We start from the raw sequence: 14,794 nt of genomic DNA on the forward strand, positions 1-14,794 counted from the left end.
AGTCAAGGATTTTGCTTGGGGTTGCGAATTTTGGAAACTAGAACGATGGTAGTAAGAAAGGAAAAGGGAGGGTGCGGTTTTCTGGGAAAATATAAGTTCTGTTTTGGATATTTTGATTTTGAGATGTTTTTGTATCATCCAGTTTGAAATGTTCTCTAGGCCCATGGTAAACATTTCTGGAGTTGAGGAGAGAGACTGGCTGGATACATAGATCTGGCAATCATCTGCAGGTGTTGATGGGACCACCAAGAGAGAAAATGTAGAGAGAAAAGAGAAGGTTCAGGCCAGGGCTTTAAAGTATACCTACAGTCACTGGGCATAACATGAATAAAGATCTGGCAAAGAAGACTGAAGCATGGTTAAACAGGTAGAGTGGGCAACTTTGAAGGACTACCTAATACCTGTCAACTAAAAAAAATCAAAAGCAAGGAAGCAATACTGGCAAAGTTGGGATGAAAGAAGTATATTCATATGTAGTAGATGGAATTGCAAACTTGGAATTTTGTTGCAGAGCAAGATAACAGGAGGCAGCATAAATTACAAAAATAATAACACCCTTTGATCCAATAATTCCATTTTGGGGAATATACCCTGAAATATCAGAAACAAAAAAAAAGTCCTATCATCTGATTTTTTTTAACAATATGATATGCAGTTGCAAAGGAATGAAAGCAACCTAAATGCACAATGATAGGATAATTTTAAAATAAATTGTAGGACATTACTGTGATATTATAATGCAATTAAGACAGACATGAGGAATACAAATAAATTTGGAACACATGAATTAATATAAAGTGAAAAAAGCAGACCCGAAAGAATGATGTAAATACTATCTACTGTACCATCATATAAGAAGAAAAGTGAATGAGAATGAATGGACAAAGAATCCTGACTGGGACTTAAGAGGGAATGACCGAAAAACTTAAAATATTTTTATTTGAAATTAATCAATTATCTTAAAAGTTAGTAAGCCAGATTACTTAGTTGTATTGATATTAGATGCAAAAAATTGTAGTAAAACGTTTAATAAAAACAAATCTTAAAAAGAAAACAAATGCATGCTTTGACATTTATATAGATTAAATAAATGTGTGCAAACCATTTTCCGGATCATTTTAATTCAAGTCTTACAGGCCTGTGAGATAGGAACTACTGGTATTATCACCCTCATTTTACAAATGAGGAAACGAGGTCAAAAAGGTTAAATGATTTGCCATAAATCTCGAAAGTGTAAGAGATGGGACCCAATTCCACCTGGAACCAAGTGGTAAGCACAAGGCCTGGCACAGAGTGCTTAGTAAATGCTTGTTCATGGGTGTAGGGAAAATCTGTTAAGAGGAAAGAGATACAGGTGGGGGTGGGGTGGGGTGGAATACCTGAGAAGTACTATACCAGGGTGGATAAATGGAATGGTAAAGGGGGCGTACATAGAAGAAAGGAAGGGCATAGGGGAAAAGATGGGGGAAGTGGAGGGGAGACGGGATAAATAAGATGGCTGGGACAATTGGTTCTGCGAAGACAATTTGTTCTGCCCAGAGGGAGGGAAATAAAATCAAAGCCCCACAAAAGAGAACTGGAATAACGTTCTCCTTCATTGCACACTCCGCCAACCCCCCCCCCCCCCCCCCCCCGGGCTACAGCGCGGCACTAAGTGACTGTAGATGACAATGACTGGCGCACACACACACACACACCCCGAATGACAACAGGCAGAGAGAAACACGGCAGTGCCAGCTGTCTCCCTCTCCAAGCTCCTAGCAGAGCGCAGGGCACAGCGGGGGAGCTCACTCAACCCCAGCGGAGTAGACCGCAGGCTCCGCAGGGGGAGGGGGAGCTGCCGGGGAGGTTCGGCCGCGGCCCCGGGAGGGAGGCCGCCCTCGGTCACGTGCCCGGAGAGAGGGCGGTGTCTGGCGCGAGCCAGTCACTCGGTTCTCCCTCCGCCCCTCCCCTTTTCTCTGCCTCTCTCCCTCCCATTTCGGGCGGAAGTGAGGTTGCGACGTTGTCCGGTTGCTGCGCAGATTCGGGAGGGGAGCGATTGAGCGAGGGGGAGAGGCAGACAGACAGACAGAGGGACAGCGGGAAGGAGGGATCGCCGCGCAGACCGGGCAGCCCCAGCAGCTTCTGGGAAGGCGCCGGCCGTGACGACGACGACGAGCACCGGGAGTCCAGCATCAGCTCCCCGAGCCCAGAACATCGGCGGCGGCGGCGGCCGCATCTCTCCTCCGGGGCCTCCCCGACCCCAGCGTCCAGCGCCGTCCGAGAACCGAGGCCGAACCTCCGCCGCCGCCGCCCGAGCCCGCGCCCCAGCCGCCGAGGCTGCTGCCGGGGGACCGAGGCGGGGAGAGCCCCTGCAGTCGCCGCCCGAGCGAGCCAGCCAGCCCGCCCCCGTCGTCGCGGCTTGGTGAGTGAGGGAGCTCGGGGGAGGGGCCGGCCGGGGATGCCGCCCGCGGGATAACGGGGCCGGCCGGGGATGCCGCCTGCGGCCTGGCGCCGGCAGGGCCCGGGACACCCAGAGGGGGGCGGCGGCCTGGACCCCGGCGCGGCTCCTCCCCTGCGGCCTTTATCCTTTAAGGTTGGGGCCGGCCACCTTTCCATCCGTGTCTATCGGGGGTGGTTGGTTGGGGTGGTTGAAGGCCTCGTCCCCTACACTGTCGGGGGGTGGAGGCGAAGGCCCTGCTTCTGTCGGTGCCTCCGAAGTCGGGGCGGGGGGGGGGGCGGCGCGTAAGGTGAATGGAGGGGAGGAGATGCTGAAAGGCCCCTCGACCGTCGGGGAGGAAGGAGTACTTTAGGGTAAGGTGTGCATAGGATCATGGCTTTGGGGAAGGACAAGGCTTTCTCACCCCCAATTTTTTTTTGAGGTGGGGGAAGACGGTTTAGGGGAGCAGGTGTTAGGTGTCAGAGACCTCCCCACCCTCTAAAAGCAGTATATGTGGGTGCATGTGTGCCGGGCTACTAATGTGTTCTGACAGGGGGTGCGTTCTCTCCGGAATCTGCAGGGGAGGCGGGTTGGAGGGGGGGGGGGGAGGAAGGAGCGGTGTGGATGGGATGGATTCGATTCTTTCCCCAATTCTTCTCCCTTGTCCTCAAGCCCCAAATGAGATTTTGGCCGATGCAATGCAGGTAGTGCGATTTAAATTTTCTCTTTGTTGTGTTGAACAGGTCTCGGGGATTAGTTCCGGAAGGGAATGGGCCCACCTAGCTTACCTCCCCTCCACACCCCCCCCCCCCCCCGCAAAACCCCAACGTGCTTTGCCTCTTCCTGCCAGGATCTTAATGGCAGCTGAGACCCTATGGTAGAGATGCTGGGCTCTAAACCATTAGATGTGTTGGGAGATGCGCCTGGATTCTTTGCTTGGGGCGGAGAGGAGGGGAGACTGGCAGGAGGAACCAGGTGAACTTCCCCTGCACTGTGCGGGCCCGGAAGTTTGGGACTTTGTGTTTCTTGTAGTTCCCCCCCCCCCCCCCCCAAGATAGGAAAGCCCTGGGAACAACCAAAAGGGAAGACCCGGCTTCAAAGGCTGTTCCATTGCCTGCTTACTTCTCCTAGAGTACGGGTCGCCCCGGGGAAGGACGAGGCCTTTCAGGGTTTCACTTTTCTGTGATAAATGCTGTTAAATAAATTAAAGACTTGGAACCAAAGCTTTACCTTTAGCCTAACCACTTTTTCTGCCCAGCATTGGGAACTCTCCCCTTAGGGGACATTCAGGCATCCGAGCGATTTGGGAAAATATTTCAGAGCAAATCGTTTCTGGTAGAAAAAAAATTTACATTGCAGAGGTCTTGCTCTGATTATGCATCTGAGGAATATATTATTGTTAAGAGAATGTGTTGAATGTATCTCAGGTTCTGTTCTTAGATTCGTGTGGGGAAGATCCGACCTTGGGAGAGATTATGGATGTGTGGGCTGTTAAAGGCGGGCTAACTGGGAAGGAGGCAGGCAGGCAACATGTATTTTAGGGGAGAATTTTTTCAACCGGAAAAGGATATTAATTTTAGTGCGGAAAAAAATTAAAAACTCCCTATTGATTAGGAACAGCTTGCATCTGGAAAATTAGATCTGTTTATAGGTAAGTCGGTAGTAAGTTTGGGATGGTTAATTTTTTCTGGCACAGAAGGACTGTAGGCACTGTGGGAAGTTGAAAAATAGATGAGTGAGTGGTTGGCTGCAAATGCTATGTTTGCTTCGGAGATGCCCACGACAAGGATGTGTGAGTGCAGTTCAAAACTCGTTATGATAGTAAGGCATTTGAAGAGTTTTTTTTTAACCCTTCTTAGGTCAGGTAATACAAAGCTGCATTTTAAAAAATATTTTGGAAAATGAATAGCTGTGGGCAGTGTTTTTCTTGATTTTTGAATCCTTTTGGATATAACCTTTGTAACGAAATACTTTGATAAAGGTACTTTCCCTGCTTAGAAAACAGATCTTCACTTTTTCAGAGTAGTACTGCAAAAGGCATTTCTATCTCTAGTTTTGAAAGGGTAATGGTTAAAGTAGATGTTTGTTTTAGTTTAGAAGAGAAAATTTGGAGCACAGACTAGATTAACTTTTATATAATAACTTTAAGATGTTTCCCCAGGCTAATAACCTACTCTGTTTAAAGGAAACCTACAGATGCTTAAGGTCAGACCTAGATACATTTTTATGAGTTGCCTTCACTTAACTGCTTAAAGGAAAGCTCACATGAAAATTATGGGAGAATGATGGGAAAAGCAACAAACACAAAATTCTTTTAAAATGATGGTCTTTTAAGTGTTTCTCATTTTCTGAAATATCCCTCAACTTGATCCTTTTTAAGATACACCATTTTCCAACCTAGATTCCTTTTAACTCCTCATCTAAGATTTAAGTTTAGGTTGATGCTATTTTGTTTAGTAATAAGAAACAGATTGCTTATAGCAAATAAAGTAATACCGGGAGAATAAAATTTTTCCTGTTTTCTGACATCTATCTTCCACATGTGCACACACCCATAACAAATATCAAATACATAGAACAGTAAAGATTGTCTGGTTGAATAAGGAGCCGTTAGACTTATAGGAGTTCTTAAAAAAAATAACTGCATTAAAATATAAATGGTTTCCTTTGTCATCTAAGGTATTTTATACTTTTAAAATCATTATTCTAGGAAGCAGTCCATAGGTTTCACTTGGCCACCAAAGGGGATAAGAATCCTTGACTTAGGGGTTATCTCTTTGAATCATTTTATTTTCTATATGAGAGAAGCTTGGTGATCACATAGCTAAGCTGTCCAGTAGTGGCTAAACAGGGAACTTTTTTATTCAAGGAATTGTCTTGAGCTCTTTACATATTTTTCATGGAATAGCTACTTTGGAACTTATGTATGTGGAAATTCAACTAAACAAACAAAAATCTTCCATGCTTTCTAGGAGGTAGTTTTGTCAGAGAGGTATTTGTTTTTTTAATCAGGTCTTTGATTTCATTGGTATAGGTAACTGAGGAGAGTCTCTCTACCAATCCAGTTTCCAGGTACTTCTGCAAGTTACAGTGTTAACAGTTTAAGGGCACTGAAAGGTTAAGTGACTATCATAAGGTCATATAGTGTGTATCAGGGTCAGTCAGGGTTCTACCCCAGGTCATCCTGACTCCTCCTCTTTCTTCATTATACCATGCTGCCTTACGTGTGATTGGTGGGCTGTGTTTGTATTTTTAGATGCCGTTGAACTTAGTTGCTACGGAAACTGAGATGTTAAGTGACTTACACAGGATCTATAGAGCGGGTTAGAGGCAGAATTTGACTAACTCTTTGTCCATTACACTATGTTGCCTTACATATACATGTGACTTATTTGCGATGTTTATATTGTTGAAGGAATATATTTTGCTTCCTTAATTTGCCTCCTTCATAAGCCCTAATAGCTATGTGAGGGTATTTGCCATTTTTGTTCTATTATACTTTAATTTTTTGGTTTGAATCAGATTTTCATAGTTTATTCATATTTCCCTCCATGTAGTAAATGTGATATAGCTTAAGATGCATTTTATTACAGTTATGTACTATGTTGATATTCCATAGTTTGAAATCTCATCATCCTTTACACTTGTAAAAGAAGATTTTTCTTGATATGATCAGCTGCAGTATAGTAACCACATTGAGTGGGAAAAGCCCTGGTTCTGGAGTCAGAGGTCCTGAGTTCAAATTTTGATTCTGAAGCTTATTCTGTGTGGTTACCTTGGGTAGTCAAGTCATTCAATCTCTTTGAATCTTAGTTTTTTCATCTATAAAATAAAGGTGTTGAGCTAGATGGCTTGTGAGGTTCCATCTTGTCCTATGTCTATAATCTAAATCAGCGAGACATTTTAGTCCCATTTCTTCCATTAACAAATTGTGTGATCTTGAGCAGCTCACTTAATTTTTTGATATAGATGGTTTCCTCATCTATAAAATAAAGAACTCTAACTATTTAACATCCTTGCACTCTGATTTCCCGTGTCAGTGCTAAAGCCTCAATCTATATCTTTTATTATCCTGATAGGTAACCAATCCTTGTGAATGAGTGTAGAGCTTTTGGGGGGATCTTATGCATTCGTGCTTTTATATACCTGGCAGGAACATAGTAGCTTAGTCAGACCTCCCAAAGAATGTCAAATTATTAGGTGTTCTCAGATGTATGATTAAAATGAAATTCTTTTTAACTCTTGATAATGTGGTTGATATTATTTCTGATAGATCATTACTTCAGATTTGAGAAATACCAGCACTTTGAACCTTTTTGAACATTATTGTTTTCTTATAGAGCCATTCTATTTAGGTGATCACAGATGCTTAAGGTTAACAAAAATTTAAGCAAGTAATTTCAAAATGTAGACTAATAGCTGGCCTTTTCATCTGATTGGTATTGATGGGATACTTACATGCTTAAAATAAATTTTTTTACTCATGATGGCTTTCATTTTTAATTAAAGATTTTTTTGACCACTGCCTCCTTTTTTAATAGATGAACAAATTTTTTTAAAAGTGCAGAATTTCTCAAATATAAAACACATGCCAGAATACTAGTATAACTGTTATGACTTAATTATTTGTGAATTAAAACCTTTAAAAAGTTATGACACAGAGTCAGGAAGACTGGATTCAAGTTCTGCTTCTGACATATATTAGCTCTGTGACCATGGTCAGGTACTTAATCTCTTATGTTCCAGGTGACTAAATTATAACTGAGTTGCCAAGCTGCATTGATGGAGGGGAGGAAGTTTCCCCATCAGTATTTCCCCACACAGGGTAAATAACAAGTCTGGGTTAAAAAAAAATCAAAATGCTAGAAACTCTTAACAGTGGATTCGAGGCTACAGAAAAGGAGTCAGAAAGATGGACTACTGTAAAGCCATAAAAAGGTGATATCTGGGGGTTTGAGCTGTTGAGTGGAAACATTTTATTTCCTATCTCAACATGGGTACTCAATTCTCAGATTCTATAGGGCAGAGGTGTGAAACACTAAGCCCCCAACACTCCTAAGTGTAGCCCAAACCAGATTAAAATGTAATTGGGAGAGATTTAACAAAATAAATAAAAATAAAACATAAAACATTTTAAAACTAAGTCAGTACATGGCCCACAGATATCCTTTTGTATAGATTAGTGGCCCCTGTTTCAATTTGAATTTGACACCACTGCTATAGGGTTTTGGAAAAACTTCGTTCATTTCAGGGCCTAAGGCCTGTATTGAGTTTTGAATAGTGAACCCCAAGAACCAGGGATAACCTTTTAACTTAGCCCTTTATTACTTATATGTGATGACTGGACCCTAATGTCCACAAAGAATTGAAGATGGGTATGGAGAAAGTAGGACAGCTAGGTGGCATGGTAGATAAGAGTGCTTGGCCCCAAGTTTGAGTAGACTCGTCTTTTTGAGCTCAAATCTGGCCTTAGACATTTACTAGCTGTTTGACTCTGGGCAAGTCACTTAACCCTGCTTGCCTCAGTTCCTCATATGTAAAAATGAGCTAGAGAAGGAAATGGCAAACCACTCTAGTATCTATGCCAAGATAACCTCAAAATGGGATCACAAAGAGTCAAGATACAATTGAAATGACTGAACAACAAAAATGGAGAAAGTATTCACTAATTTTGTTAACATGCACATACACATATGGTGGAATTCAGTTTTGAATCTAAGCCCATTTGGTACTTGTTAGATTTAGAAATTTACAGTTTCAAATTGTCATGGATTAATTGTACGTTTAGATCAAGCATTTGGCTTCTGCTTAACTGTTGTAATCATAAAGACTATTAATGGCGTACTTTTTCCTGAGATGTCTGTTCCACAATGAGAGAAAAGTATGGTACTTACTTTAATATTTAGTATTTCAGGCTTGGCAATACAGTCAAACCTCTCCAGGTGTTCAAATTTTCCACTTTTTAGGGAGGGAAAAGCATTTCTAATTAATGATACTGCCTTTTCTTTCCTATTGTTTTCCTTGTATTACTGAGAAATCATAAAATAAATGAAAATTGTGGTCCAGTCTCTCTAGAGTTTATTTTAAATACATATTTCCATGAAAAGCTAATAGTATTAGAAAGTAACTGTGGGAAGGATCTGAAAATAAGATATACTTCAAAGAGATTTACTTCTGTACAAAGGGAAGGGCTGAAGAGGTTAGGAGATAGCCTAATGGAAATTCTTACTGGCTTTCTGCCTCGTTTCTTTAAAGCCTTGGGCATGTAATACTAATTTGCTTGGTTGGGGGCAATTATACAGCTCTATTACTCATTATATTTTACTTAGCCATTCATTTGAGGCTATATTTAACATGTCTGAGTATAATAAAAACCCTTTTAAGAAGTTTCCACCTTAAAATTTTCCAAATGTGATCTCGTCTAATTTTCAGGTCTTGTCTTTGAGTCTGATTTTTTTTTTCCATTTCTCTCCTAGGTTACCCCTGGTAAGTTTTTGTTAGCTGAGTTCTTCATAATATAGAATAAGAATTTTAGAGCTGGAATACATTAAAAAAAATTTCATCTTTCTCCCCACCTCATCCTCAGTTTGTGTAAAGCCAGACTCATAATTTTTCCTTCAGAAGTTTCTTCTGATTTATGTTGCAGTAATACCATTTTCTTAATCACCCAAGCTCAAAAGCGTGGAATCATTTGGCTCATCCTTCATCCTCAATATTAGAATAATAACTAAATCCTGTTGATATATTTCATATGAAGTTTCTTTTTTCTGCCCCTCTTTATTGCTGCTGTCAGTACTCTAGTCCATGATACTCCTATATCATCTTGACTTCCTTGATTTTAGAGTCATCTCTCTCCAGTTATCTGGAAACAGATAATCTTACTCTATCCAGTTTTATTTACTAGAAATAGGACAAAAACAGTCTGCCCTCAAGAAGTTTTTTTTTTTTTTTTCTGTCTGGAGGGCAGACAAAAAGTTCAAGAAATAATTAGAAGATATAAATAATAGCTTTCAGGCAGCTAGATGTTTCAGTGGATAGAGTGCCATGCTTGGAGTCAGAAAGACTCATTTTTCTGAGTTCATATCCGGGCCTCAGACACTTACTAGCTGTGTGACCCTGGGCAAGTCGCTCAACGCTATTTGTCCCAGGTCCTCATTTGTAAAATGAGTTGGAGAAGGAAATGGCAAACCACTCCATTCTCTTTGCCAAGAAAACCCCAAATGGAGTCATGAAGAGTTGGACATGATTGAAACAACTGAAGAACAACAAAAAACAGTAGCTTTCAGACAGTGCAGTACAAATTGTAAATAGGCCTTTGAAGGGCCAAGGAATCGTGTGGATTAAGGAGTTGGGAAACCTTTTCAGTGGCCTATAAGGGAAGAATATGGATTAAACAAATCAACATTTTTTATTTTTTAAATTGTTATTTTTGCCCTACTTTAGGCCTTGGTCATAGCTGAATTATTGAACTTGGGTTAGGCCTTCCTTGGTATGACGATTTACTTTCATTGCTGCTGTCAAAGCAGTCTTCTGTTAAAAAAAAAAAGTTTTATTGATGTCTTTTTCAAACTTCAAATGATTTTCCGTGCTTCCTCATGCAACTAGGTGGTACTGTGGATTGAGGCTTGGCCCTGGAGTCAGGAAGACCTGAGTTAAAAGTAGCCTTCAGACACAATAGCAGTGACTCTGGGCATGTCACCTAACCTCTGTCTACCTCAGTTTCCTTAACTGTAAAATGGGGGTAGTAATAGCTATCTACCTCCCAGGCATGTTGTATGGATCAAAGGAGATAATATTTGTAAAATTCTTAGTACAGTGTCCGGCACAAAATCCCTCCCTCCCTCCCTTTCTCTATTCCTCCCTTCCTCCCTTCCTTCCTTCCTCCCTCCCTCTCTCCCTCCTTCCCTCCCTCCTTCCTTCCCTCCACCCCCCTCATCCCCCTCTTCATCCCTCTCTCCCTCCATCTATCTTTTGTAACAAAGAAGAGTTAAGCAAAAAAAAATTTTTTTTTTTTTACATATTATTAGTGTAATCTGAAAATGTGTACCTCCTACCACACCCATGGGAAGAGGTGGATGGCATAATTAAATGTCAGCCTCTATTGATTATTGCATTGATAGAATTCTGAAATCTTTCATTTTTTCCCCCATTATACTATTGGGGTCATTGTGTAATAAGTCATTTTCCCCCTCTTTTGTTTAAGAGTTCTTAAAGTTTCATCAAGTCCATCAAATGACCTTCCACAGAGCTATCAGAATAAATTCAGTTTTATGATATGTTTGAGGTGGTTGCCGGATATATGGCTGAAAATATCCAAGATGTAGTGGAAAATATAGGACTGGCATTCAGGGGAGAGTTTGGGGTTAGAGAAAGCCTGAATTTTGAATATCATCATTAAGAACAGTTACAGTTATATAGTAGACTATTATTACTGCTGGTTAGCTATACCCAGTTCATAGAATATTACGTAATAGAATTGAGATGTACTGATAATGTGTTGGAAAGAACTTTGCACTCAGGAAAGACCTGGGTCTGGGTCATGCATCTTAATAGCTATCTGACTATGGGCAAATCGTTCAACTCCAGCTTCAGTTTGATCTACAAAATGGGCATAACATCTGTAATATCTTTTCTCATACTTTTCTCATAGTGTGGGTTCTGGGGGTTAAATGAGTTACTGTATGTAAAGTGCTTTGCAAACCCTTAAAGTGCTATGTAATTGTTAGCTATAATCTTTAATTTTGAAGATTGACTTGAGATAGAATAAACTGTTCCCTCCACTGAATGTCCCTGAAGCAAAGTACTGAGTTGGTTAGGCCATCGTTCTTACCAGTTTTCTGGTGTTCTTGGTAATGTTACTTGCAAGTTCTTGTTGTCATTGTTATTTAATCATCTTAATTAAGTATCGTTTTAACGGGCAGATTATTCTCTGTAGCCCAGGAAACCAGAAAAGTATCTCTTAAACCAAAGCTACAGTTTATTTCCTGAATTTGTCATTTAGGGTAAACGGAACAACTGGCCATTTTCTTTGTTTACTATAATGACTTAAGACCCTAGTACAGCCCATCTTTAAATTATGGATAAGCCCATAGACTACCCAGAGAACTCTTTAGAAATATGCCCATAGAAGAATCTGAGAAACCAATGCTTACCTGAAATTTATTTTCTTTTCTCTTCAGTTCTTGAAATCATGAATCCTGTTTATAGCCCTGGATCTTCAGGGGTTCCCTATGCAAATACCAAAGGAATTGGTTATCCAGGTAAGTTATTACAAAGTAGTATTTATTATTGACCTTTGAAAATGAGATTCGTTGATGATTTTAGAAGGTGAAGTAGATTAGGAGTGTAAAGCCTGTGTATTTACGAACATTGGTCTTTTTATAATTTACAAGGGAGAGAAAAGGGGACAAATTCCTCTGATTTGAAATTTTCTCAACATTAATTCAAATATTAGACATGTTAAGAGGCCTTTTTTTCCACTTCCTTTTGTTTTAAGATGGAAGGGTTTTGGGGGAGCTTTTAAATAGTTTCTCATTTATTGCTTTAGCTTTTTTTGGGTTTTCTCACTACTTTGTTATACTAGTTCTTTATACATAGTAGTCTGGCCCATTTTCCACATTTGGTGGCTTTCCCATTTGCCTTTAAGTGCTTTGTAGCTTTGCTTAACCAGTTTGTTTTTATTCCTTCAGTGTTTTGAAAGCACTGGAGGTTGTTTTTATGCCCATAAAAGTGATTATGTAAAAACCATTTAACTTTTAAAATTTCTTTTGTTTCTTATACTTTCTTTCCATCAGGTCCTTTTAATTAGTGTACTCTTTGTTAAATTCTGCTCTCTTAAAGTTAATTTAATCTCAGTTTCACTGATTGCTCAGTTTCTTTGGAAATATGACCATCATTGGTATCCTGTTGTGGTTCTATCCGTCTTTAGATCATCAATTAGTAAGGACTAAATTAAGAAGCACATTGTCATAAATGATTTTGTACTTTGTGACTTAGAATATTGCCCTTGACACAATCTAGAAATTTTCTTGATAATCTTTGGCCTGATCAGTTGTTTTTTCTAGCACATAGAACTAGATTCATACCCAAATCCCTTTGGAAAGTTATTATCATTTGTATATTTTAGATATATATGATAGGTTCTTTAATCTTATTTCCCTTCCACCTTAACCTCATATACTCTCTATCTATTGTATTCTCTCTCTTTCTTGGACCTTAAGGTATTTACATATGTTTCTAACCCTCATCTGTCTTTCCCCATCCTTTCTCTGACTCTTTCCCAATGCTATCTGTCCTTTGTAAAGAGGAGCTATACAACAACCATGAAGCTCTTCTTGTTGAATGGAGTCTGGACACTCAGAGAAAGTGCTATCACAAGACCATGGATCCCTGAGGAAGATTCTTAGGCACTGGAAGGTGGGAAGAATCCTCTTCCTCCCCTAAAGGGAAAAAAGATGTATCGTGGTGATGCATAGCCCCTTTTTGAAGAGTATGAAGGTGATAGTTTATAGATTTGACCTAGAAAATTTGGAGGTGCATTGTCTTTCTGAAAAGTATAAGATATGTTGGAAACCCTGTTAAAATTTATCATAATGGTAGTTGATAAATTCTGATGATTGACATAGAGGAGAATGATTGTAGAGCTTTGGAGTGCATCTCTAGTAAGGTGAAAATTTTAAGTAAGAAATTGAAAAGTATGCAGGCTCACATGGATGATTTCATCTCTTCGATTTGGTGATCAAGACTTTGGGAAATACAGGCAATTTTAGGAAATGCATAGTTGATTACATAGATGATATCAGACCATAAGTTGAATTCCTGCATCAAAACCTATAATGTCAGTGCATTTGGATTCTGGCAAGAGAGAGAATGGACCTTACAGAGATTGGAGAAAAATGTATTTGGCCAGAGATATATTGATTCAAGAGGACTTTAAAGTGAATTTAGAGAGGAAGAGAAAAAAGCATTTAGATAAACTATTTAAAATCAAATCTTGTGGAGGACTTCTTGCAACATAGAAACTGTATTGCTGAGGTGCAGTACCTAATAATTTTTAAGTAAAAATGACTCTAGAATGATACTTATGTTCTCAAATAGGTATATACCAGTGTACAAAATATGGCTAATAAAGCAAAGTGAACTTGAACAAAAAGGTAAATAAAATCTCAGCTATTAGTAAAACTTGGTGGTATGAGCCTCATGACTTAGATTCTGGCAGTAGAATGGTATACCTTGTTGAAAAGAAACAGATTTAACAGCATAGTTTCCTCAGGAACAAGTTGTGCCAAATTAACCTTATTTTTTCTATTGACATGGTTACTAAATTTATAGATCTGAGAAGTAGATATGGTGTATTAGATTTTTAATGAAGCATTTCACAGTGTCTCATGCTATTCTTACGGAAAAGATGGATAGTAAATGGATCATACATCCAGAGTTTGAGGGACTTCAGAGGTCATCTCACTCATCTTCTGATGCAGATGAGGAAACAGAGGTATGTCCAGAGAGTTGTAGGGGCTTACCTAAGGCAGAACATGTAGAAAGTAGCAGAGCTGGTTTTTGGAACCAGGTCTGGCTCCATATGTAGGGGTTTCTGCTATTAGATGGATTCAAAACTGGTTGAATGGCTGGCTACAAAGAGTAGCCATTAATGATTCATTGTCAGCATGGAAGGAGATATTAAATAGAATGCCCCAAGGATCTGTACTTGGTTTTTTCCTGTGTAATATTTTTATCATTGACTTAGATTTAGTCATGGATAATATGATTATCACATTTGCAAATGACACAAAGCTAGGAGGTAATAGCTAACACCCTAAATGAAAGCCAGTATTCAGAAAGACTTTGGCAGGCTGGAACATTGGGCAAAATTGAATAAAATGAAGCTTAATAATGATAAATACACACTTGGGTTTAAAAAACTCAATTTCACAAGTATAAGATGGGTTGGCATGACTTGACAACAATTTGCCTAAAGAATATCCTAGCTCAATATGAATCAGCATTCTAATACTGCAGCCAAGAAAACAAATGTAATCTTAGGCTGCATTAAGAGAGTTATAAGGAGATGATAATTCCAATGTAGTCTGCCCTGGTGAGACCACTCCTGGAATGTGGGGTTGCGTTTGGCACTGTTGACCACTTTTCCCTCCTAGATATTTTCCCTTTGAGTTTCCAGTACACCACTCTCTCTTGGTTTTCATGTCTGTCTGACTTCTTCACAGTCTTCTTTGCTGGGTCTTCATCCAAGTCACGCCCACTAACTGTCCCTTGGGACTTTGACCTGGGCCCTTTTCTCTTTTCTTTCTTTACTTTCTTAATTGTTGATCTTATCAGCACCCATAGGTTCCATTATTTTCTGTCTATGTGGTCCTT

General features: G+C 39.9%; 1 protein-coding gene across 1 annotated transcript in view; it reads left to right on the forward strand.

Annotated features, from left to right (window-relative positions):
- Positions 1–1,729: 1,729 nt before the first annotated feature.
- FAM168B (family with sequence similarity 168 member B) overlaps positions 1,730–14,794 on the forward strand; it is a 60,255-nt gene continuing 47,190 nt past the window's right edge. Inside the window, exons 1-2 of the mRNA XM_036744211.1 lie at positions 1,730–2,404; positions 11,599–11,679. Coding sequence (XP_036600106.1) covers positions 11,610–11,679 — 70 coding nt within the window. The 5' untranslated portion in view covers positions 1,730–2,404; positions 11,599–11,609. The remainder of the gene's footprint in view (positions 2,405–11,598; positions 11,680–14,794) is intronic.

This window comes from Trichosurus vulpecula, chromosome 2, assembly GCF_011100635.1.
Source record: "Trichosurus vulpecula isolate mTriVul1 chromosome 2, mTriVul1.pri, whole genome shotgun sequence".
Taxonomy (NCBI): Eukaryota; Metazoa; Chordata; class Mammalia; order Diprotodontia; family Phalangeridae; genus Trichosurus; species Trichosurus vulpecula.